This window comes from Ascidia mentula, chromosome 9 (assembly GCF_947561715.1).
Source record: "Ascidia mentula chromosome 9, kaAscMent1.1, whole genome shotgun sequence".
Lineage (NCBI taxonomy): Eukaryota > Metazoa > Chordata > Ascidiacea > Phlebobranchia > Ascidiidae > Ascidia > Ascidia mentula.
Genome location: NC_138574.1, coordinates 4,753,363 through 4,778,142, shown reverse-complemented (window position 1 = coordinate 4,778,142; position 24,780 = coordinate 4,753,363). Strand labels below are relative to the sequence as shown.

The 24,780-nt window shown below is 34.3% G+C and overlaps 3 protein-coding genes and 1 non-coding gene across 4 annotated transcripts in view; 3 read left to right on the top strand and 1 right to left on the bottom strand.

Annotated features, from left to right (window-relative positions):
• The first annotated feature begins 593 nt into the window (after window positions 1-593).
• Window positions 594-7,538, top strand: LOC145914193 (protein GPR107-like). Its single transcript, XM_083001983.1, has 14 exons — window positions 594-728; window positions 860-973; window positions 1,051-1,101; window positions 1,409-1,522; window positions 1,688-1,844; window positions 1,908-2,122; window positions 2,412-2,621; window positions 2,784-2,854; window positions 2,975-3,092; window positions 4,298-4,428; window positions 5,017-5,110; window positions 5,453-5,536; window positions 5,985-6,106; window positions 6,513-7,538. Exons 1-14 carry the CDS (start codon window positions 645-647, stop codon window positions 6,634-6,636), a joined length of 1,689 nt encoding a protein of 562 aa, XP_082858109.1. The 5' UTR covers window positions 594-644; the 3' UTR covers window positions 6,637-7,538.
• A 186-nt stretch (window positions 7,539-7,724) lies between these two features.
• LOC145913032 (MOB-like protein phocein) lies at window positions 7,725-10,775 on the bottom strand. Its single transcript, XM_083000546.1, has 5 exons — window positions 10,581-10,775; window positions 10,268-10,431; window positions 9,550-9,759; window positions 9,188-9,299; window positions 7,725-8,720 (listed from the first exon to the last, which is right to left on the bottom strand). The coding sequence occupies exons 1-5, from the start codon at window positions 10,650-10,652 to the stop codon at window positions 8,121-8,123; spliced, it is 1,158 nt and encodes a 385-aa protein (XP_082856672.1). The 5' UTR covers window positions 10,653-10,775; the 3' UTR covers window positions 7,725-8,120.
• Window positions 10,776-12,013: 1,238 nt separating this feature from the next.
• LOC145914701 (centriolin-like) overlaps window positions 12,014-24,780 on the top strand; it is a 28,967-nt gene continuing 16,200 nt past the window's right edge. The window contains exons 1-19 of the mRNA XM_083002521.1: window positions 12,014-12,252; window positions 12,414-12,550; window positions 12,617-12,738; window positions 12,832-12,962; window positions 13,224-13,365; window positions 13,796-13,982; window positions 14,382-14,575; window positions 15,079-15,183; window positions 15,514-15,624; window positions 15,935-16,010; window positions 16,765-16,940; window positions 17,421-17,549; window positions 18,061-18,214; window positions 18,710-18,933; window positions 20,754-20,887; window positions 20,997-21,150; window positions 22,776-22,974; window positions 23,630-23,718; window positions 23,870-24,001. Of these exons, the coding sequence (XP_082858647.1) occupies window positions 12,122-12,252; window positions 12,414-12,550; window positions 12,617-12,738; window positions 12,832-12,962; window positions 13,224-13,365; window positions 13,796-13,982; window positions 14,382-14,575; window positions 15,079-15,183; window positions 15,514-15,624; window positions 15,935-16,010; window positions 16,765-16,940; window positions 17,421-17,549; window positions 18,061-18,214; window positions 18,710-18,933; window positions 20,754-20,887; window positions 20,997-21,150; window positions 22,776-22,974; window positions 23,630-23,718; window positions 23,870-24,001 (2,727 nt within the window). The 5' untranslated portion in view covers window positions 12,014-12,121. The remainder of the gene's footprint in view (window positions 12,253-12,413; window positions 12,551-12,616; window positions 12,739-12,831; window positions 12,963-13,223; window positions 13,366-13,795; window positions 13,983-14,381; window positions 14,576-15,078; window positions 15,184-15,513; window positions 15,625-15,934; window positions 16,011-16,764; window positions 16,941-17,420; window positions 17,550-18,060; window positions 18,215-18,709; window positions 18,934-20,753; window positions 20,888-20,996; window positions 21,151-22,775; window positions 22,975-23,629; window positions 23,719-23,869; window positions 24,002-24,780) is intronic.
• Window positions 21,683-21,823, top strand: LOC145914831 (U4 spliceosomal RNA). Its single transcript, XR_014403400.1, has one exon. It is a non-coding gene; the product is annotated as a U4 spliceosomal RNA (small nuclear RNA).

Sequence of the window (24,780 nt, the reverse complement as noted above, 5' to 3'; positions counted from 1 at the left end):
GATATAAATTAAGTTGTTCGTCCTCGAAATGTAATGTGGTAATTTTTTGTTTTAAAGCTGATTTGTTTTCCTGCTTATTGTCAAAAGAACTTAAAAATAAGTCGGAATGAGAACAAATTGTATGTGCAAAAAAAGCCATAATATTGGAGAGCTGCAGACAGAGTGTGTTTCGACCAACAAAATTGTAATAAACAGATTTCCGTTATGTTTACATCAGTCATGTTGCTCCATTACAACTTTTTACGAAGGTTTGTCAATCAAAATTATTATGAGATATGTCGTAGTACATTGTGTTGTAACAATAGAATAATAAGTGTGCCTGTAATGTTTGATGACGTTTGTTGTTTTTATTCCGTATTTTAACATGACCGTTGGGAGGCAGTTTCTAAATCTAAAAGAACAGATTATTTTTTAACAATCGTTGGTTAGTTATTAGTTAAATTTGTGCATTTACTGGAACTCACTAAAGGCTTGTAAACGTTTTATGTTTTGCGAATGTATTTATTTCCGCGTTTAAGTAAAATCGTACGTAGGTGAAGAAGGAACTTGTGTTAAATGTGTGTTTGTGAAAAAGTAATTTTCTGTTTCTTTGCAGTATTTCCTGATATATATGAATTTCAAGTTTTTGTGGTATTTAACTTAAAATGAATCTACTAATAACAAACGTTGTATTGTTTTGCACTTGTTTGCTGGTTGTGGATGCCAGAATTCATACTGCCACTCTCACGGTAAGATTGTGAACTTAGTTTTATATTTTAGAGTAAAAATATTTGTTGGACTTGTAACACAAAGTTTGTGCTGTTTGATAAGACTATTACCATTTGAGATACGAAAAGGTTGTAAAGGTAATTTTGTTCAGGTTGATCAAAGAAACCTGGTGGCCTTGAGCTCATTTGGATATTTAAAAAATGGATCTCTTTTCGTGAACATTACATCTCTAATGATACCAAAAGCAGCTAAGGAAGCAAAAATGGTGAGTATTTGCTTCACACAAAATACTATGCAATTAACTGAATTGAAGATAGACAACTTATATATTTATCTGAACAGATTGGATTTACATTGGACAAGTCTAGCAGCAGTGGGGCATCAGGTTACACTGTAAGACAAATGTTTGCAACACTTAAAGTTTATAGATTGTGATAGAAACATTGTTTTCTGCTGTGCTAAAACTTGAACAATGACAAAATATTTGTGTAAACATTGGTAACCAAAAAAGACAATATAGGCTAAACATGTTAAAAACGAAAAAAAATACAGCATTATTAATCAAATATTTATTTAAACCTTAAATTTATAAATAAATTGCTAGATTTTTAGTTGATTCTTTACACAGTACGTGTTTAACTTTATTTAACCATTATTTTTGCTTAAGTAGTTTCTTTTTTATATTCACATGGATGTAAAGGAAAAAGAGGAGAATTCACATGGATGTGTTTTGACATCCAAGGATTTTGCAATAACTGATGTCCCACGAGCGGTTTTTACATTTTTTCAACAACAAGAGAAATGGTTCATGCAGGTAAAGTTAATTTTTTGTGATAATATTCATTCAAGATTATCATGTTCACTATCAGCATTAGTGTTTTTTTATGCTTCACTAAAAAATGCCATTTGGTGGAGTTTCTGAATTAGAAATTAATTATTTCTCGAATATATTCAAATTGTATTTGCGTTACACCCATAGATTCGAAGACTTAACTTGAACAATCTCACTTTTGACACAAGCCCTGAAAGTTTCAAGGCAAGAAGCATACCAGTGAAAATTGAGAATGGAACGCACTATTCAAAAGCAAGAAAGGCAGCTCTCAACCCAGATGTAACAGAGCCCAACTCTGCTCGAAGTAAGTTTCAACACTGATGCACGATTTAGTTTTAAAAATTAAAAAAATTTATGTATTTCACAGAGAAAAGAGCAGCGGAAGAAAAAGAACCTCTTCCAGAAAGCTTCGCAGTTGCATCTCAGACTACAAAAAATGGAGATGTTATGCTTTCTTCATCATTTTTTATGCATATTGATACAGTGGAGGAAGAGGGTTTTTATGAACTCTATTTTCACAACTGCCACAACTTTCCTGATATGCACAAACCATCCAAAACAAATATTGCTATCTCAATGACTGTAAGTGCCTTTCATGTTATTTATTATTCGCAAAACTTGGCTTGGTTTGTATACAATACATAACCATGTCAGCCAACTGTTTCCAACGTTGCACTGGAACTAGATTAATGTAACTTCCTATATGTATACTTACCTTCATTTTGAACATAATGCAACATATTTTTTTGTTTTTAGCATTGTTCAAACTGTTTGTGTTTGCAGAATATGTTTTATTGAATTTTGACTTGTTGTCAGTAATTTTTCGAGTGGTGTAAGAAATGTCACAAAAATTTTTTCATCCTTTGGGTAGGCCCATATTGAGGAACGGAATCTGGACAATTACTTATCTGCCGGAGATCTTGCTTTGCCTGCCATGTATGGAATTATGTCATGCATTTTCTTCATGACTGGAGTGTTTTGGTTCATGATTCTGTGTGGTACTAAAGGAAAAGTGTTCAAAATCCATTACCTCATGGGCACATTGATGATCGTAAAAGCACTTTCTATTATGTTCCATGCAGTAAGTGTGCTCAAGTTCTCTTGTCCTATATATCTCGCAATATATATCAAATGCGTATCAAATATTTTCTGCAGAATGCTTTACTGAATCATGGTCATATGCATAGATTGTACAATTATTGTACTTGGTGGTCTTTTAAATAAGTCACATGTGTATTTGTAGATCGACTATTACTTCATTGGCAGAGATGGAAGACCTGAGGCGTGGGCTGTAATATTCTACATTGTCCACTTGTAAGTTACCTGGCAACCAAGTTTGTAACTGAAATGGTGTGCTTAGTTTCCAATTAATTAATTTATCACCTTAAGCAACTTGCTTAATAATATTATTTAAAACATTCCATTGGGTTTCAGGTTAAAGGGCATTTTGCTCTTTATATGTCTGCTTCTGATTGGAACTGGTTGGGCATTTATCAAATACATTCTAAGTGACAGGGAGAAGAAAGTCTTCATGATCGTTATACCATTGCAGGTTGTTAATAATTACAAACAAAGTTGTTTTGAAAATGATAACTGTAGTTTCGGTTTTATTAGTTATCCAATGAAGTGTTACAATTTAGGCATATATAGGATTACCTGAAATATATATACTATATATATATGTGCCATAATAAGATTATATGTGTACCAGTGATGTACCGAATCTAAATTCGGTTGGGACCGAAACCGAACATTTGGTACTTTTGCCAATTGTTATCAGCCGAATCAATTGTGACGTCACAGAAACGTGTGCTTTTGATGGAAGCTCTTTACTGCAAGGCAGACAGCCGCGCTACAATTCTTTGGGTTTTTTGGTTGTCTTTTTGTGCCCGAATACATCTTTCATAGTATTGAAAATTATCCATAGGGTCCACACGTTATTGTTGATATTGGTAGTTCTTAAGCGTAAAAGTTTGGTTTTGGCCGAATCAAAACAAATTATTTGACCGAAACGGAATCGTCAAAATCGTTGATTCGGCCGAATAACTTCGGCAAACGGAAGCTTCGGTACATCACCAATATGTACATCTGTAATTAGGTTGTCATATTAATGTGTTTTTTAAATTTAGTGATTTAATATATCGTAACTATGCATAGGCGTATCCAGGATTTTTTAAAGGGAGGGGGGATCCAAATTTTTTGTGGAATTCTCCGATTTTCAGGTGTAAAGTAAGGTTAATTGTTGTCGAGCATTGCAAAATACGAACGCCAGTGTTCGCACAAATCGTCACATACACGGTGGCTTTCTGGCTTGCGCAATTGCGTAACGTTATGGAACACTCGATGCGAGTTTTTGCGGTAGTGCTTGTACCGTAGTTTAATTGCTACTACTTTCAAAGAAAGGCTTGAATATATTTGTGACCAAAAGGGTTCAAACGTGGGCTTACGTTATTAAGAAAACATACAAATAAAAACTATTTTGCATGCGGTGGCCTTCTATTCCTCTTTGCCCCTAAGCGAGCGCTAGCAGTTGTTTTCAACATGCGTAATATTGGCAACGTGTTTAACAACTAAACTAATTGACTTTCACGCAAGTAAAACGCTTGTCATTACAACAACGTTACCACTAAAAAAGACTTCCGGACCCCTCGGACGCCGCCCCCCTGGATACGCCCATGTAACTATGTACTTTATCACAACAAAAAAATCATCAAGCAGCATCTTTTTTGAAAACACAATATATACAAAATTGCACAGGTGATAGCAAATGTTGCGTATATCATCATAGAAGGCACTGATGAAGATAGCAAATCTTACGGCATGTGGAAAGACACAATGATTCTGCTTGATTTGTTGTGTTGTGGGGCTATTCTCATCCCAGTCATATGGTAAGGAATTAAAATATTCAAGTTGCTAAGCTTAGGCAGTATTAGAATTGTCACAGAACAAAATCATTGCATCATGTTACAAATTGAACGAACAAAATGGTTATTACAAGCAAAGTGGAGCCAATAATATGAATTCTGTGAGCTGCAGACAGATAGCCACTGTTTTGACCTACAAGGTCTCATCAGTGCAACTTGGTGTGACTCTTGTCAACGATTTCACTGGCCATACAGCCAGACAAAGACTTCCACTTTGTGGCGATCTGTCTGCAGCTCACAGAAAATGTATTTTGTATCATTTTTTTTTAATTTTCAGACAACTGTTGGTTGATAGTAATGTAGTTGTGAGACAAAGTAAATTTATGGGCAATTCCATATTGCACTCTTTTAGCTCAACACTACATAAATGGCACAAAAAATTCTCTTTTGTATTGGGAAAGATATACAATGCACATTATAACACTGTAAATAAAAATTCAAATGTCATTATATTGCTTTGAAATTGTAAGATGCTTTATAAATATTTTGTTGCAAGTGGATCATAGCACTACAGTATTTGCGTAACTAGTGGATATCTGCTTCTGATTGCAGGTCAGTGCGCCACTTGCAGGAGGCGTCACAAACTGATGGTAAAGCAGCAATGAACCTTGCAAAGTTGCGACTGTTTCAGCACTTTTATGTTCTGGTTAGTGGTTGAATTGCATGTGAACATGTGTGTCATCAACCTGGTGCAAAAATAATTGCAAGACTGCTAAAAAGCGAAGTTCATTTGAGTATGCTGTTATATTGTGATAGCAGTGTGCACACCAAATTAAGGCCCGATCTGATTTTGTGTACTTTGTACGCTTTGTCAGCTCATCTGTCAATATATTGCAATATATAAGTCCTTGCCAATAAATTGTTTTCAGAAGTAATGTCATTGGAAATATTATTTTTATTTTGCTCATTGCTTTGTAAGCGGTGTACTAAATATCCATCTACCACCCAAAAAATGTACTATTTCAATGTCTATTGAATATTTTTGCAGGTTATTTGTTATCTTTACTTCACTCGTATCATTGTTTATCTCCTGGAAATTACACTTCCCTTCCAACTCATATGGATACACCTGGTAAATATTTCTTTTGGAATAGTACTATGATATATACCCAACTATCATTTAGATACTGAATGGTGAATTTCTATTCTTTGTATTAAGAGTAATTTGATCTTTTCTGGTTTCGTGTAAGCAATGGCTAATTCATTAATGATCCAAAACAGGGTTAAGGACACATGTATGTACACCCACAATTGAATAATATTGCTTTTTACCCATTTTTTAGGTGTAAAATATTGATATAAAACACACAGTTATCCTTTACACTTTTTGGTAACTCCAATATCTAGTTGTACTAGGTCAGGAACTATGTCCTTGCATTACCATTCCTGCATACAAACAAGCAACTTTAAAAATATACCAAACAAAATGAATGCTGGTATTCATCACAAGTTGAAAGAGTTGATTTTATTTGGAAGAGTTACTGCTGAATTTGACTAACATGCATTTGGTTTCATTTCAGTTCTTCAGTGAAGTTGGCACTTACATATTTTTTGTTGTGACGGGTTATAAGTTTCGACCTGGGTGTGACAACCCGTACCTCTCTATTCCACAAGAAGAAGAAGAGGAAGTTGAATCACATGCGTGAGTAAACTGTTTTTATCATGTGGTACTTAATAACATAACAAAAAAATAGCACACTTAATTTTATCTAACAGCAACTAAAAGTTTTACACAACTTCTTGAAATGGTTAGCAATTGGGACACCTACCTCAATTCTTTCAAAAACTATGGTTAATGACCTCATTTGGGGAGCAGAACAAAAAAATTAAAACAAAAAGCCCAATTTTTAACTCGAAATTACAAAAACAATTTTAAGAAAATTAATTTTTGCAATTTCAAACTGCTAAAAAATTGTATACAGTAAGATTGCAGAGGAGTCTGCAATAATCTAACTTGTTTTTGCAACAAATAAAAGCTCAAATATTTGAATGGTGAAGTTACTGGGGTGTATTTATATGAAGCTAAACCTGATATCTTCTCTTTAAAGGCTCACTGAATCAGGCGCCACAGAAAATATTTTCAAAGTCAATCAACATGAAAAGAGTGTTGTGGACACAGATGAACAAGACTCACTTCTGCCCCTTCGACACAACCATTCAAGTCTTGTGTGACAATTGATTAAGTAGCTGATGAGTGACAGTGCAATCTCACTATAAAGTAATGTTCACTATTATACAGACATGTCTGTCCCAGTAGCTGTGGTTGTGGTGGCGTCAAAGGACTCGATTTTCTATTTCTTAGTGTATGTATAGATTCTTAAAGCTTATTCACAATTAGCTGAGTATTATTTTTGTGTTTAAGATATTTGGTGAAAAAATATTTTTGAATTTTGTCTGACATGGATGCTGTATGATGATTAAAACTTCTGTGGCATTGTGTTACCGAAACATATATTATACTGAGAAGTTGTTGCTTCTTAAAAGTAATTGGTGTACAGTTGAAAATGACAATGTATTAACCTTCCAGTGTGGAATGTTAAGCGTCTTTGTAAAGTAATTTTTTGTTATATTCATTTGATTCTATTTAACTGTTTCCAAATGATTTTTTGGTTGTTCTGTGTTAAATATACTGCTCTGATAGTAACCTCTATGTGCATTTGCTGCTCTTCGTTGGTATATTTTAATTTTTAACTACTTACCAATTTATTTGTGCTGGCAATGGGTGTAGTGCACCTCTGGTGCTTAATGTATTAATATTGAGAAAAGAGTAGTCCTGTTAAAAGTACAGCATTACATTTGCACATTTTTAACTGGCCTAGGAGGGATAATGGATAGGCACGGAAGTAACTCACAAACACCATCAAAAATATTGCTGTTTTACGTGGTTAACAGTTTTATTTTGCTTCTTTTCATGTGTCAAGTTTTTGTTGTAATTGCTTGGTTTACAATAGTGGCCTAGCCATTTCTCCATGCTACTGATGCTTTTGTCTCCTATATTTTTTTCAAAAACGGTTCTTTTAAAGGGTAAAAGTTTGTGTTAGTATTTATGTGACATATTCATTCACACCCTGTTAATGTTGTTTTTTTTTCTTGTTGTAACTGTGTCTGTTTTATTACATATACGGCATTACTTAATTTGGTGTACATTTCTTTGCATACTTGCCATAAGATAAGCAAAAAACAAAGTTACAACGTATGTAACCAATACTATATTGACTCTTCAAGCAATACAAGAACACTACCAAAAACTTGCGCAGTAGAAGAGAATCTGAATGTATTTGTGGGTAAAAATCTTGCAATTGGTCACTTGGTTCGAATCAGTTTTAAATGGAAATTTGAGGGGGCATGTACAGCCAAGCACAGCATTGCTTGGTATGGACCTTATGATAGTATGATAAAAGCAGCACTGAATACACTTTTCAATACAAAACAGACATATATGCAATTCATGAAAATAAGCCAACTGCACACAACTAACATTTATGACAAAAATTACCTGCGCACAAACAACACTATAATTATTTCCACAAGCCCATTGTGTGAAATGCTACATTCCATATAGAAAGAAAATAATTGAGATAAGGTTGAAAATTAGAAAACCAAGCAAAGGGTGTACAATAAAAGGCGAGCACATAGTAACTGTGACAGGTACCACACTAAATTTGATTTTCCTCCTCTTTGGCAGTGCTAGGCACATCTCCAGCAGATAAGGCATCAACGTCATCTTCAATCACTGTAATATCCTTGTGGATAACAGTACTATCATGGCTACTAGCCTCAGAGTCTTCTAACAAGTCCACATTGCTATTGTTGTTAGCATTAGCTGCTGGAGGGTTTTGAAACTGACCCTGCATTTTGTTGGGCTTCAGTGTGTTGTAGTCAACACTGTTCTCTTCATAAGAAAATCCGTCGTCAATTTCAGTACCAGCATCATCGGGATCGTCAGACACACTACTGAAATCAATGCCTACAGATTCAGACGATTCCTCATCATCATCGTCATCATCCGGATCTGGAATAACTCCTTCAGGAAGATTGAGAAAGCTTGCTATGCCTGATGGTGCACTTTTACCCTCTGCGTCGGGTTTCTTTGCAATGGTTATAGCTGGAGCACCATCTTCTGCTTCAGTTGAGTTGTTGTTTGATTGATTTGTGGATGATTGTTCATCAAATATGCGCACAATCAGGTTGTCTTGTGACATAAGGTTGTAACGGATGACGAATTCTGAGAACCTTCTACACAGGTATGTCTCATTCTGTGAAATGTATGATACAAATCAAAACATACACAAGGACAGGTTTTTATTTTGATATAACAGTCATAATGTTTTGCATGCGAGGTAACTAGTTAGGTACGCCAGTGTTTCCCAACCGGTGGTACATGACAGCATTCCTGATGGTATGTGAGCACCTTTCTGTAAGTTGGGGATCTAGTTTGAATTTACAAAATCGTAAGTAATCACAAATGTTTGTTACTTCATCCCCTAGGTTGCTTTGTAACACTAAACTTGGTGGTACACGTTGAAATTGTTTTACCTCCAAGTGGTTCGCAACCACAAAAAGGTTGGGAATCACTGAGGTATGCTATTGTTCCAATCTTATAACGCACATTACTTGTCAATCCTCTTTAATGCATCAATGCCGCAATCAGTGGGTCAGCTAGGTTTTATGCATTGCAGAGGTGACTCAGCAAAATCAATTATAACAATTCCTCATAACCAACCTCTGCCTCATCATAAATATGCCTGTGATGATAGTAGGCATGCGAAAATATGCGGTACACTCTCCTGCATACAGATCCAAGTTTGGAGACAGATGACTCACGAATGCTCACCCTAAACCCAAACAGCAAGCCATTATTTAATGCTTAATTGGTTTAACAAACCGTGGGATTCTGATATGTTTCAGTATGCCACACTTGTTGAGATGGTGAGAAGTTTAGTTGTGACGTTAGATAAATTTTAGTTGTTTTTAGGTCAAAAAATAGACATGATACACATATTTGAAAGGCATGATACACATATTTAAATTCCACACTTTCACAAAATTTAGATTATTAGTTTGGATGCAAGTCAACTGACAAACCTGCTTGGAAAATATTTGTTGCTGTTTAGAAGACATGCAGCACCATCCAATGTATGTCTGGTGTAGTCTATAGCTGGACACTCTTTGGGTGTTTTATGTGCTGCACAGAGAAATATCCATTGGGATGTAGCTGTCATTTGAGAGCATGTATCTGGTGTGCATTCCGCTTGAAGTTTAATAGCCAATCCATTAAGCTCCAGACAAAACTGTCTGTAAGAAATTTTTAGTAATTTTTAGTAATACAATTTACACTTCTGAGACATGGCAAGTGCTAATGCTATACTGCAACATAGTAAAAAGTTGCAAACATTTTGACACAAATAGTACTGTACTTTCTGAGTAATGGCAAGACAAAGTTGGATTATACAAATTGAAAACCAATTTGGGTCATAGCATCACTATTGTAAGTGACCCAGATTGGACAGTTTGTAATTTGCTTGTATGATGTTTTTTTGATTTGCGAAAATTTACTGATTATCTGCTCAATAAAAATTAACTAATACATCAACATTCAAAAAACCTTGTGATTGTACGTGCAATTAACGATCGCTAAAAAAAATTCTCTGCATCAATAACCAATAAAACTTTCCAATCTGGGCTATGACCTATACTCTTTGTTATATAACAGTTAAGACAGACAAAAACAACACAAATAGAAGAATGCTGATATTTGTGAAATTATTTGATCCATTGTTACAGAAATCACATGAAAAGATACCTCAATTGTTCATATTTCCAAACACCTTCATCTTGACCTGGTGGAATGCTCAGAATTGCATCTATGTCTGTGTAATCCCTTCTAATCATTTGCTGTATATATTGTTGCACAACAAGAGTTGAATCCATTTCATCAAAGCTTTGCTCGGGCCATTTGTAAAAGTCCTGTAATTTATTATATTTACTTTCAGTACAACACAAAAAGCACGACTCTTTCTCTATATATACAATATTAGTGAAAATATGGTTTGTTTGTGTTATATCTAAGTTACACAACGAGAACGGACAATAATACATTTGAAAACAAAACTTGCCTCGCGCTTTGTTCCGGGTGGGTTTCTTCTAACGATATGCGACGAATCCATGATCAAGCCACTGGACACCATGCCCGTCAGAAAGGGACTTTCACCTTCCAAACCCAATAATAGCAACGGTTGGTAACAGCACGTTCGTCGAATTTCGCGATAACTCAAAAACCCACAAATCGATCTTTCTCAGAGGAGTTTCACAGAAATTGTTCAATGCTTTATTTTCACACGGTTTAGCAAGTAAGTGTGAAAATTGCGTCACAATGTGTGGTCATGCGTAAAAATATCAATTCAATCATTTAACAAAATCTATCATTCACATTTACTGATAACGTCATACATATGCCTTTTAAGTAGTTTCAGAAAAGATTATATTTTGTGATTAGGAGGCCAATGATAAGTCCTTTATTTACGCCTTTAGTTCAAATAGTGTCAAAAATTGTCGGAATGTCTATGTTAATGGTATGTAGTAGTGTCGTGTCCTTTGACGGCAATAAAATTTAAGCTATCATTTGAGCAAAAAATAATGTTTGGTGAAGCAATTGCGGGATTAGCCCTCTTTCGCTCGTAATCAATGTACAAACTTGTCCGGAACTTGCTCGCGTTGGCTATTGGTGGAACAGCTGTTACTTAAGTACACTTAAGAGGCATTCGAAACCTGTGTAAACGTTTAATTTAGTGTCTTGTGAGATGGGATATTGTTATGTTTTGATTCCTCTTGAAGGTAAAGTTTTAATTCAAAAATATTCAAGCTTGAATTTTGAGTTTATTAAAACTGAATATTTTGAAAAATATTTGGACGACCGATTGTTTTTTCGCCCCATAGCTATAAATGTACATAACCCTCCTAATATTAGACAAAAACAAGTCTGTGCATATTGTATTGTTGCGTCATAAGCATAAGCGGATGACGTCCCGCTGTGACGCAACGACGAGCAGCGGCATGACAACAAACCGCCACGCTCTGTTCTCTAACGGAGCGTAACGAAAAACAATGGAAAGAACGTAACGCGGTGGATTTCAAAAGATGAATAGGAGTTGTTTCTGGTTGTAACAAGTAGCATTGTTCGCCGTGGTTTGGATGTACACAATCTTTTTAATTGACGGCAAATAAACCGACACTGCCGTTTAAACGAAGGCAATGTCGCGTGGCGGTCGATCGATCACTACACGAGTGTGCTCATGGTGTCGTTGTGCCTTGTGCGTATCATATCATTAACTTGAAATCAAAACAAATCATTTGCGGCAATTTTTTCAAATACATTGCCGGTATTGGACCTTGTGTTTGGTGTGCTTCCGTTGTTTAGTGAGAAAAAAGTGTTTATGTAAAGATTTTAAGTGTTTTGTGACTTGAACGGATATTAAGTGGGCTGTACTCAGTCGGCAATTTCGTATGGTTTTTGTGTTTTCTGACGACTGTTTTTGTTTGCAACAGAATTTACCCAGTTTTAGAGATTGAACATGCAGTATTGTTTGATTCTGAGCAAGAAGAAGCATCATTGTAGTAGATAAGTTATTATACAAAAAGAAACACCTAATACACAGATATGAGACCAGGGCAGCCATCAACACCCAAGGGGTCATTGGGAAGTCGTATTCCTTCACCAACAAGAAATCCGGGGTCTTCATATCGCAGCCGAAGAAATAGCAGAACTTCAAGGTCTTCAACACCACAAAGGTGTGGTGTTTAGGCCTATCTCATTTGAATATACAGTGGAACAAAACTTAATTTTAAATTTAATGAAATTCGTAGACTATTACGAATGCATCAGTGATATAGGCCTTTAACATGCGGCAATGATTTTGTCGAAATATTGTTATTTCGAGATTTCTTATCAGGTCGAGGGCATCCAGCATGTCACCCCTTCGAACCGGAGCAATGAGTCCATACTCATCTAGAAGCTTTGACAACATCAGTCCAGTTAGGCTTGACAGTACAGATAACTCTCACTCACAAGAGCATCAGGATGAAGCAGGTAACACAGGATGTCAAAAACACTGTGAGGAATAAATGTGTGGCATAATAATGGTTTTGATTTTAGGCTCTGGTCGCAACCTTGTGCGATATATTACGGAAAATATGATTAAGCGACTTTCTAAGACTGATCAGCTTGAAGATATCAGGACAATTAATTTTTCACTAGCTGGTGACAAAAAAATTAAGGTGAGACCACGTATATTGTGTATTGACATTCTATATATACAACTTATTGTAAACAGTAATTTAGTGTAATAATTGCATGGCTTGTATGTACAGTATATTGAACACCTTGATGTACTAAAAAACCTGACATCGCTGAGCATGAGTGGCAACGTCATAAAAAGGATTGAGAAACTGGAGCATTTAACAAAGCTAAAATCCCTAAATCTAGCTGGCAACAGAATAACGTAAGGCATATTTGTTAATCTTTGTTATTGGTATGTTTTTATTTAATTTTCCATATTGTTTTATGTTGTAAAGTTGTGACAATATTTTTTTAATGTTTTGTTGAATTATGTGTCTGTTTAATACAATGGGGCCATTGTGCCCTTCACAGACTACAAAGGTATAATGTTGGATTTTTTCCGGGGATTAGGTTCTAGTATATATAGTATATTACCCTGTATTCTTCCAAAACCAACCACCTAACACCCTGTATCAATCTGCAGAAAAATTGAGGGTCTCGAGATGCTCGTCAACCTTCAAGTGCTCAATTTGGAGAACAATCAAATCGAGAAAGTGCCATTGTGGTTGCCTAAGAAGCTGAGGGCCCTAAGGACTGTTGGTCTCGCTCAAAATAACATAAACTCGGTATGTTAATCTTCCAGTCTAATAATTTTGAAATAGCTTTACTAGTCCAGTTATTTTTAAATTCTCTCACCTGTATAATTAGTTTGTAATGCCTTATTTAACCTTTTCTTACATCTCTAGCAATAAATTATCTTATAATACAAGGTAACCTATTATAATCCAAGTTTGTTTTTTGTTCTCCTTTTCAAATATCCTGATTGACCAAATAGACCTGTTAGTTTTAGTAATTCTGTTTGAGACCAATAAATGTGTACAAAAATTCAGTCAGCTGCTGTTTTTTTGTAAGGTTTGAATGAATAGTTGTATGTATATAATTTACATCACTGCTTTAATCCAAACTACTAATTTTTTTAAAAGAAACATTTTAAACTAAAAAAGAAAAAACATATTTTTGGATTTTTAAAACTATACAAACACACTTTGGTGTTAGTTGACAGATGTGGTGAGGTTAAGGAGTTTACACGACCTCACTGATGTCACAATTCATGGAAATCCTGTTTGTGATTTACCCCATCATCGACTTTACATTGTTTTCCACCTGAGAAATTTGAACAAACTCGATGGACAGTTGGTCTCTTTTTCTGAAAGACAAGATGCTAAAGATAGATTTTCGCAAGGTACACAACTGTTTGCATACAAAATTAGGCTATTTGTTGGCACTTAACAACTCTACTTCTGAAAGAGAACATTGGGTATGCCACCTGTATAATTTTCAATAGAGAACATACTAAATATGATAAAAAAGTATGTACAAAATACATTTCACCTCCTTTTAGCATGGGGAATGTAACTGGGTACGCTAATGTTTTCCATTTACCTTCCTAATTATGTTGTTTAAATAATAATTTATAAAATTAAATAAATCTTATTGCCTCACTCAATAAAATTTATGGTTTAATCGGTATCCATGCCATTTTATTTCTTGTGTTCATTGTTCCTTTGCAAGGCTGTTTTTTTTTACAAAATACAATTAATTTTATTTGATTAATGCCTACTTGCATATTTTTATGGTACAGAGGAGTTGGACCGTCTCACTCGTGAACTTGAAAGTACAACAAACCAACTGCACCAAACAGTAGATATGCACAGTCGCTCTATGGAGGAGAATGAGTTGCTTGCATCACGAGAGCGTGAAATGACGGAACGAGAGACTCGCTTTATCCAGAGTCGAGATGAATTGGAGAGAGAGCTTGATTCTAAAGATGATCTGGTCTGTACAACTTATAACCCAATGGTCATAATTTTAATAATGGTGGACATTTAAAACTTGTATTTATTTTGGGTTATTGTGTTAAGAGTGTGGAAGTACATTATGTGTTTGACACTGTAAAGGCATTTTTGAATGGATTTACTCACGCAAAGCATAGCTAGGATAGTATGATTGGTGTTATTATAAAATGTAAGCCATTGTGCTGCCAATATTGTTGTTTTTTTTAGACCTTTAACACTATGTTGTGCAGTGGCAGGGTTTTTGTATTGTGAAATATGTTTAAACCTACAACAAAACACATAATTGCATTTTTTTCTACAATTATGTTAAAATTTGTACTTTTTGTTTGTTTGTATGTAGTTTTTTCAAACCAAAGACTACAACATAAATGAATTATCTATACATACCAAGTTAAACTGGCCATGGACACTGATAACTTAACCCCATACCTTGCCTAAATGGAAAAAGTGACAGAGTTTAAACTTTGTATCACTGTGTTGCAGTTAAAGAAAAAAGCCAAGGAACTTCAAAAAGCACAAAACAAGCAATTGGCCTTGGAACAAGAACTTGCATTTATTAAACTTGATGCCAAGTTTGAACCCCTTGGTGTAAGTCTTTTATTTGCTTTTGTATTTTTCAAACAAAGTTTAAATGGAAGAATCTTGGAAATAAATGCATCTTCATTTGGAAACAAAATTTCCTAATCTTACTTTCAGAAGAGAGTAGTCACAAGAAATTTAACTTGTTACAAGTAAAAATGTTTGAGAAGCATTGCTGTGCCCAATAATAACAGAAGACTTTAGTGTGCAAAATTCCTTACACTTAGTCTATTTCAATTCACAAACACCTGTTTTAATTAGCATGGTTGTAAAGTGGTTGGCGTTTTACTATTGATAGAAAAGTGAGATTTTGTATATGATGTTATGAATATTTGACAGTTTCCTGTGCAAGGAAGTGGGGATGAAGATGACAGTCCTTATCTTGGAAAATCACGATACAAGCGGAATGAGATGGCCTTTGAGAGAAACCTCCCATCTGGAGCTCATCAAGTAACAACGAATAATCTTTTTGCAAAAAAATCCAGAATCTTATAGTTTGATTTTGTTTATTATTTAGTGGATAATAAATCAGTAGATTCTAAAACATTTAAAGTTACCTAATTGCATTTACCAGAAACTTTAAAGTATTGGTGAAGGATTTCAAAGTAAACTAATCTTTTAAGGTGTTATTTATCAACTTATAGTGAAAAGTGCAACAAACAATCTAGTGCTGCACAAAAAATGTCCAGACAAAAAATATGTTTCTAAATGGAAAATTTCTGCAAGAAGACTTAACAAAACTTCAACCTATATTTATCAGGGCAAAATGGTTGATGGGGAAAGCAGAAGACAACTGGATGGTCAGCTTGCCGAAAAACAAAGACAATTAAATGAAGGTACCAAGAAGTAAAACAAAACTTACATTAAATAAGATTAAGTCAAAGCCTATCATCTTCTGATTAGTATATTATCATTCAAATGTTTTGAACCTTACACTTTGTTCATCATCCATGTGGTTATTAAACTTACTTCCTCCTGATGAAGGCTGTTGCATAACAGCCGAAATGTTGAGAAACGTAAATAAAAAAAAAGGTTGCCAGAAGGGCAGTATTCAGCAATAAAATATGCCTGGCAGCATCAGTAACAATTTATTAAACTTACAGTTAGACTACTGTGTACTTATGCATTGTGAATGAATCTTTCACAATTCCCTATTAGTTGTTGAGACATCCTGTTCGCTTAAGTTTGTAGAGGTAGAAGGCATGATGTGAATGTGTTTGGTAAATATTGACTCAACCAACAATATTGGCATTTAATGTAACGGCTCCCATTCAAATAATCTGTCTGGAACTCTGGTTTGGATAAAGTTTTGTGGCCACATGGTCGGTAACAATGTCTCCTCTTGTCAAGTATTCACATTTTGTTGTTTATGGATTGCATTCATTTTCCATCAGAATTTTTATGTATATTTTTATACCACCTTAGTTTGATGAAATCATCAAGTTTTTCAAGACCAGTTGTAATAGTAATCTGATTTTTAACCACCAAAGCTACCACATTTAAAAAAACTTCCAAATTCTGCAATTTTATTTTATTAACATTGTTAATCCTGATTCCTCCATACATTAAACTTGCATTTTTTATTTTTAGCTGCAGAGAGACTTGCAGGTCTTCAGCGTGAGCTTCGTGAAACACAAAACCAGGTGATCCAAGCAACTCAGGAGCTTCACAAGCTTGAACAAGCAGCTACTGAGAGGAGACTCACAGAGGATGAAAAGCAAAGACTGAGACAAAGACTTGCTGCCAAGATACAGAAAATAAACCAGGTGAGATGAAATTGAATGGATTTGACCCCTGTTGTTTGTAATATCATTTTTAAAGGATCAAAATTAGTAGAGTTTCAGCTTTAGATTTTAACTGGAAGAGGTTGGCTGACAATGTGACCCTGAACGTCTGCCAATCTCTTCTGTTTTTTTTTTGGACTGAGTCATAAATATTATGTAACTATTTAAACCTTTTTCCTCCGCCAACATTTAATATTTTTTTCTAAAATAAACCTTTTTCCTCCGCCAACTGATGTTGCTGTTTAGCGAAACATGTTTGTCTCAAAATAAAAATGTTTATTGTAAGTTTACATTTAATATATAGTTATTTTACATTAGAACATGTTGTTTCACTTACGGAAAAAAATCAATGTACACCTTTTCGTCTGTAATTTTTACAACTTGGCCTTGCTCATCATTTTATCATTAAGAACATTAGCAAAATATGCCGTCAACCTGATTTTGTACCTTTTTTACTTAAAGTTGAAGGAAAGAGTTCAACAAATGGAGGATGGTCTTTCACAACAGAGAGCTGAAGCACAGAGATCGAAACTGGAATATGATCGACTTAAAGCTCATTTGAAAACTATAGATCCAAACAGTCCTGAATACGTAAGTCTCTGAAATTGAGGTTTGTCTGGAGATTATTTAATACTAGATCTGTGACGTCAGTCAGGTCAGCTCTATATAGCTGTGGAACTAAACCAGCAATTTATATACAATAATGATGACATACGATTTTGCCAAAAGTTCTGAAAATGAGCCACTATCTTTGTCCTAATTATTAAATACTGATAATTTTAAATTGTGTAAAGTTCATTTTAAATCGTAAATTTTTGTAAAAAAAACAACTATTATGAAGCAAAATCTCCCTCCATTTATGTATCATTTTATTATGACATGTTTATCATGAATTACGTAAAAAGAAATGATCCTATATTTCATTGTATGGTTCAAATTGTAGCCGAATGACAAATAACTTAGGTTTTCTCTTATATAACTTGTTCTTATATAAAAATCAGAAACCAAGTCTTTGTTACCTAAAGACTGTTGGGAGATTATATACATATTTGAAGAGTTCTATCTATGGTTCGGGAAATTTTTATTATGTATGTTTTTTTAGGGCCAAGCAAAATCTGAACTGTCATCCAAGGAACAAGAAATACGCGATCTTGCAAACCAGATTAGAAACAATGAACATGTCCTGGAAAACTTGTTGAAAAATATTGCAGTTGATACTGAAGCTATCAGAGAACTTGAAGACCAGCTGGAGAAAGGTAAAGGTTTTTAGTAGCTAGGAAAATACAGAATACCAAATATTTCTTCATTGGAAATTGAGTGGGCCATTTGCTTTTAAATCTGGTCCATTTCAAACATTTTATTGTCTGTAATGACATGTTTATGTTTTGACTGTAGAATCACTGAGAGCCTCAATAGGAAACTAGCTTCAAGATTTCAAAAAAAGGCATAATTTGGCTCTCTTTTACAAACATAAAAAAGAACATAACTCACGGTTTATAAGTCTTGCAGACAAACAACATGGTCAATGTAACTGCTACAAAATTCAATGCAGGCGGGCAGACAAAACGGATTTCACATTGAGAATGGTTGTAATTACAATTGAAACATGTGCAAAAAACTAATTTTGGAGAGGTTACATGGGCTATATTTTTTGTCCTAAAAAAAGAGTTGTAACTTCACAAAAATAAGTACACAAAAATTATCTTTGGAAAAGAAGGTGCTTTTCAAATAATTATTTTTTTCAAATTTAGGCACAACGTCCTCCGATGCAGGACTTCGAGATGAACTGGAGGACATTGTAAATGGCTTGCAAGATTATCTTGTCAATGTTAAACAGAAGGCAGATGCACAACGTGTGGAGTTTGACAAACTGTTGCGAGACAAAGAGAAACTTGTTCGTCGATTAGCGGCACTTGAACAGGAAAAATCCATGTTAGCAGCTGATGCAGATGATTATGGACAACTCCAGCAACAGGTGGGTGCCTGTTATATATGTTGACTTGTTGTTAAGTTAAAATGTAATAATGAAAATATTTTTACATCATGAAATCAACCTTACTAGCAACACTTCTTTTCACGACACAAGTAAAAACCTCAATGTCAATTTTAAAATATTATAATGTCTTGTGTCAAAACACTTTTATTTTTTTGAAAACATGTTTTGCTTTAATAAGCATCTTCAGTTCTAAACGAAACAAACATAAAAGATAATGGTAAATTAATATGTCTAACATGATTTACTGTATGTGTGACATTGTTTATGTGTAATTGAAACTTCTTTTCAACATATATAGCATTTAACATCAACCTAAAAAAAAGTTTAATGTAATAAATAGACTAATAGACTTTCTTTTTTGTTATCAAGTTATGTTCAATTGAAATAATTAAATACCTTAACGATGGTGCACTGACAAAATTTAAGATTTTGGGTGGATTTTAATTTGGTTTGTGGAGTACACTTTGGTTTTGTTAACTAAAGTTTACTTAATTTGTTGTTTGCAAAAAATACATTAACCGTCAAAGCACAGCATGCTCTGCATGTAATGAACTAAACGGTCTTTGTACAGTTATTTATTATAGTTTTGTTACAGTTTAATTTTAAATAAACTTATTTTTAAATAAACTGTATATTTTAGGTTGTTATACTTTTGAGACATGAACATTTTTGTCAGTAGAATATCTCTTTTATCCATTTAATATGGTCTAACTTAAAAAGTTGTTATTAGTAAGCTAACCCTTCAGATTTCTGTGCTTGGTGAGCTTAATGAGCTTTTGCAAGCATCACAAGACCTTAATGAATCGATCATGCATGACTTGGGGCGGAGAAAACCCAAACAGGCCGATGAAACTCTTGCAGAATCTCTCACAAATGCCATTGAATCGAGCCAGGCCTCTCCACAGCAAGTTCACGAGGCCACCAAACTTACAGTAAAAAACACACATAGCATGGCTACAGCCTTCAATCATGTTCTATATTTATGGCAGATTTAAAATTGAAATATATGTCAATTTTTTTAAGAATTATTTCTAAAGGTTTTTAGATTTTTAAAACAATTCACAGTTTTTTGTGTGCAGTTTGGCACTGGTCAGTGACATTACATAACCTTCAATAAATTTTTGCCACAGTATTGAAATTACATATCTGCCATAAATTGTTAAACTACACATCACCAGCTACTATGTGTTGCGAAAGGTAGAAACACTTCCAATGATTGTGACAAATACATTTTCTTTCCAATGATTACCAACTGCAACTGTGTGTGCTTTTCGTTGCAATTGACATCAAGATTGACTTCAATTAATTTTTCAGTATTTTAGCATTTTTTGTAATTAATATTGATTCATCATGTGTTGCAGTTGGTCACTTCAGGATAATTTGAAAGTAGTGGTATGTTGATATATGTTGTGTTATGGTGGTGGTTAATCATAAAAAGCTTTCATTCTGCACTGAATGCAATGAGAAGAATTTCAATTCATGCTTGTGTTGTGTTGCTTTGTAATTTTATATGTCACCTAAACAAATTTGTCTCAAAATGTTTATAAACAATTTTAATTACATATTCATCTTAATTGCCTTTTAAATAATGTATTTGTAATGTGATCACAAATTTGTAATGAACATGCCAATAATTATATTTCTTTCAGAGTAATTATTTAAGAGGACAATTTTTTTAAATATGTTTAATGTTGGTGTCATTGGTTGTGGTATTTAATTTGCCTTTTTTTTGTATGGAATCAAATTGCACAACTTTACCTCCAATTATACATGAAATAATTTGGGCTATAATTTTTTAGCTTGATGCTCTAAACAAGTCAATGAATGATATGCAAGAATTAAACAGCGCACTTCAAACTGAAGCTCATCAACTTTCCATCCACGATGCCGATCTACAAAGGCAGCTAGAAACAGCAGAACAAAAAATCGAAGAGTATGAAGATATTTTTGTTTTACTTGCTTTTAGAAATGTTGAAAGGATTTTTTTGGGGGAAATAATTTCTTTTAGTTGTTGTACATTGATCAAGTTCAACTTGTCGCAGGTTGAGCAGATCTATGCAAGAGTCTGATCGCAAGAGCAAGAAGGACCGTGCAACTTTGAGCAAACAAATGGAAGAGATGGCAATGTTGCAAAACACTGTTGGTGACCGTGAAGCAGAATCTGCCGCAATGCAAAAAGAAATCGGTCACCTTAAAGTAAGTTATTCATTGCTGATGCTGCCAGGAATATTTATTACAGTGTATTAAAGTAAGTTATATGCGATTGTCCTTTTTGTCTATGCAAACCCCCAAAAATGCTTGGTTACTTCAAAACGCCCCATTAATCAAACACAAACAAATGACCAATTTATTTCGGATTTTAGTAAGAACAATATCAATGCAGTGGACGAGGCTGGTGCAACAAAGCAGTTTTTCGCACTAATTTGCACTCAACATGTAAATATAACATCGGTTGAAAGGATATCATAGGACACGTTATCATATGAAAGTTTGTGTGCATAGTTTACCAAAATTATGTAAGAAATATGAAAGATGTTAATGAATAGCCCAAATTTACAACCGTTTACCTTTCTCCTTTCCACAAAGTAACTGGTTCTGCGTTAGTTTGCTTTATAACGTAACATTAAACCATTTTCACGAACGTGGGTGAAACGTATGAATAGACGCGAGCACCACAAACGTTAGTTTTCTGCTTTCGTTGTGGTACGTTGTTCGCCCATGTCTCGTTAGCTTTGCGCAGAGGCGATATCGTAGCCGATGAGGATTTTCCGAGGCGCGATTATTGCTAGTTGAAAACTATACCCAATACCCCGCCCTGCCGACGTGCAAAACCGTCGGCTGTGGCAATTTCTGAAGGGTTCTCCGGAACTCTAACAATTGTTGAATTTCTTGCTGATTAATACCATGGTTTCCCCAACTTTTGGACCACGGCCGCTATTAGCGGATATGCCATTACTCCAATCTCATGCCACATCGATTGATTGCATGTCGCGTCTGACCCTAGACTGTTTTTCTTGGGCGACGCTGTCGAGTTAGTTTAATTGGCGTGTTTTGGAAACTGGCTTTACTGCTGCAGAATAAGCTGTTGACAGTCTGCTCACTTTTTTTATAATCATTCCGTTACCACTGTACAGTATTTCACCCATCACAATCAAACTATGAGGTCACAATACAACGTAATTCGACGTGTAACCACGTAATTTGTGACATTGCACAACAACACACCTTAATTGTTGATAGAAACAATTGTTACATAATGAAGTAGATTTACAAGTGCAAAAGCTAAGGTTTGTGCCGAATATCTCTTTAAGTGCATTGTTTGATAAATGCCGTTTTAATTTTGCATCAATTGCAACAATTAACTGCATTTTTTTTTATTTTAAACAGCCTTACATGTTTATAGTAATTAGTGTGATTCCAAGTTGCAATTCAACTAGTGAGTTGAAGACGATAAGATTAAAATTAAAAGTATAAAACAATTGCAATCAGGATTTACAACCCATCATAATACGACTATTATATTTTTATAGTAAATACCATAATGTTAGTCTGTCAGGAATTGCTGTATGAAGTACTATATGTTATATGTTACTTAGAAGCAGCATGACTTATATTCTTCCTGCTTTTAAAAGCTTGGTGTATAAAAAAATCACACATTCTGTACATTCGAAAACCGTTCCAAAATTTTCCTTTTTGCCAAATAACTAAAAGATTCGTTCGGTGCATCATTACAATGCACAAATCTACCCACAATCACATTGCGCATTTACCTTCCATAGAGCTTGTTTCCTGTAATTATAAAGCATTATTTCCCTTTGCAGAGCGAAAAAGATGCGTTGAACGATCGTTTTCACCGTGCGGTCGGTTCCATGATTCAACCGAATGAGGTTGCAGAGCAAATCGCCTCTCTGGGTGAAGCTGTAAGACGGGGTGACAGAAAACCCCCAAAACCTCGAGGGGCGAATCAACAAATTGACAAAGCGTTGGGGGGACTTCATCATGTGTTGTTCGACGTTGTTGGTGAGTGTTTGCGTTACTGTTGCTGATGCTGATGCTGAAAAAAGACCATGCTAGCAATAAAAAACCGTAGATTTTTAAGAGCCTTTTGTTAGTTTGCGTTTCTGTAACCACATTTTTAATTGTGAAATATGACTAAACTCACAGGTCCCAAAACCGTGCTTTGTTTCAATGTTGTTGGGTGACGACGTGACGTCATTAGTTTACTCGGACGCTTTAAAATTTTATTTCTTACCGAATTGCTGCACTATATATAAAAATCAACGTTATAAGTTTTCGTCTTCAAAGAAAAGACAAGACTATCAAAAACAGCAGTTTTAAATTCTCTGAAAAACGTCAACAGGTTTTGGGTGTGTTGTTATAACATTTTGCGCACCCAGATCAATTATCATTTAAAATCTGAAGAATTGTGGGGCTACAATCAGGGTTCGAAATGAGCAATACTGTGCCAGGCAGTTTTGCTGTCGCAAAAATTTTTACCTAGTATGTTTAAATGAAATTTACATTATTAAAATCTTGTGATAGCTTTATGGCCAGCAAAGAATTGGCAGCCGATATTTTTAACAACTTCTGTAATAATTCCTAACTTGTTTGTTTCACAAGGTTTTCAACTGACTGTTAAAGTGCTCAATGTTGATTTATTCCAATTTTATTTTAGACAAAGAAAATCAAGATCGCTTGCAGTCTGAAAAACAGTTAAAAGCATTGGAGAAACACATGGCAAATCTAAAGAAAAAACTTATGGAGGTAAAATAACATTAAATCTGCCAATATTCTGGTACTAAAAGTAGTGATTGTTATCCAGTGATGCAACCATTACATTCCTCTCAAATGCACTTGGCCATTCTTTCTGGAAGAATTTCTGATATATCTCAGTAAACTTTTGTTTTTCGGTTAGGCTCAACAGGAATACAGGGAAACAATGGAAGCGGCCACAGATGCAAAAATCGAAGCTGAGAAGAAAAACCATGAGCAAATGTTGCGCAATCTTGATGAGGAGATGAAACAAATGAGAAACAGATTAATGGAGGTATGTCACCATTTCAGGATTTGTGGTTGCACTTTTTTGAAGAACTTTTGTTTGTTTTTTAGTTTGCTTGCTTAGATTAACCTTGTAAAACTGTGTTGCTTGCATTTATTATGTTTGGAAATAAATCAATACAAAGAATGATTTTTACAGTAAACTACATTCTTTATGACAAGTAAAAATGCAAATCACAAGCATACAAAAGACCTACTTTAGTTCTACCGAAAATTGGTAGCTTAATAAAAAAGCTTTGTGACATGTACATATAATGCCCAGGTTCAGTGTGTTTAAGAAATCGCTGCATGATTTATATTTTTTTTATTTATCAGTCATCATATTGCTTTATTCAAAGTTTAAAATCATTTTTACGTTTTACACAATTTTTTGATTCAAATTAGTTCTTTTTTTGTACAAATGTTTTGTTAAATTCTTTTTAATTTGTTATTGTTTTTTCAGGTTTGGAATGCTTGCATGCAGTAGTGAATGAAATAATATCATCATTTTGCTTATGTTTTTGTTTTATAACCAGCATGTTTTTAGCTCCATTCACTTGGTTGTACTAACTCTTCTGTATTTTCAGTTAAATGTAAAAATGTTCTAATTATATTTTAAAGTAAATCTACTTCATATATCCAAGTAGTATTTTTGTGAATTATTTGCATTGAGAGTGCAAACAGAAGTCAAAACGCTTTAAATTAAAAATATTTCATGGCAGGTTTTTTTGTAATTTAAGTGAATTTTTGTGTCTGCCATTTGTTGAGATTGTTAAGTGAAATTAACTT

What these genes read in the sequence shown, in the direction of transcription:
- LOC145914193 (XM_083001983.1), top strand. Translation starts at nt 645, where the DNA reads ATGAATCTACTAATAACAAACGTTGTATTGTTTTGCACTTGTTTGCTG. An exon ending in AAGAGAAATGGTTCATGCAG is followed by an intron (nt 1,523 to 1,687) that starts GTAAAGTTAATT and finishes TTACACCCATAG; the next exon opens with ATTCGAAGACTTAACTTGAA. An exon ending in AGAGCCCAACTCTGCTCGAA is followed by an intron (nt 1,845 to 1,907) that starts GTAAGTTTCAAC and finishes TGTATTTCACAG; the next exon opens with AGAAAAGAGCAGCGGAAGAA.
- LOC145913032 (XM_083000546.1), bottom strand. Translation starts at nt 10,652, where the DNA reads ATGGTGTCCAGTGGCTTGATCATGGATTCGTCGCATATCGTTAGAAGA. An exon ending in TGGAAATATGAACAATTGAG is followed by an intron (nt 9,760 to 10,267) that starts GTATCTTTTCAT and finishes AATTTCTTACAG; the next exon opens with ACAGTTTTGTCTGGAGCTTA. An exon ending in ATATTTATGATGAGGCAGAG is followed by an intron (nt 8,721 to 9,187) that starts GTTGGTTATGAG and finishes TACATTTCACAG; the next exon opens with AATGAGACATACCTGTGTAG.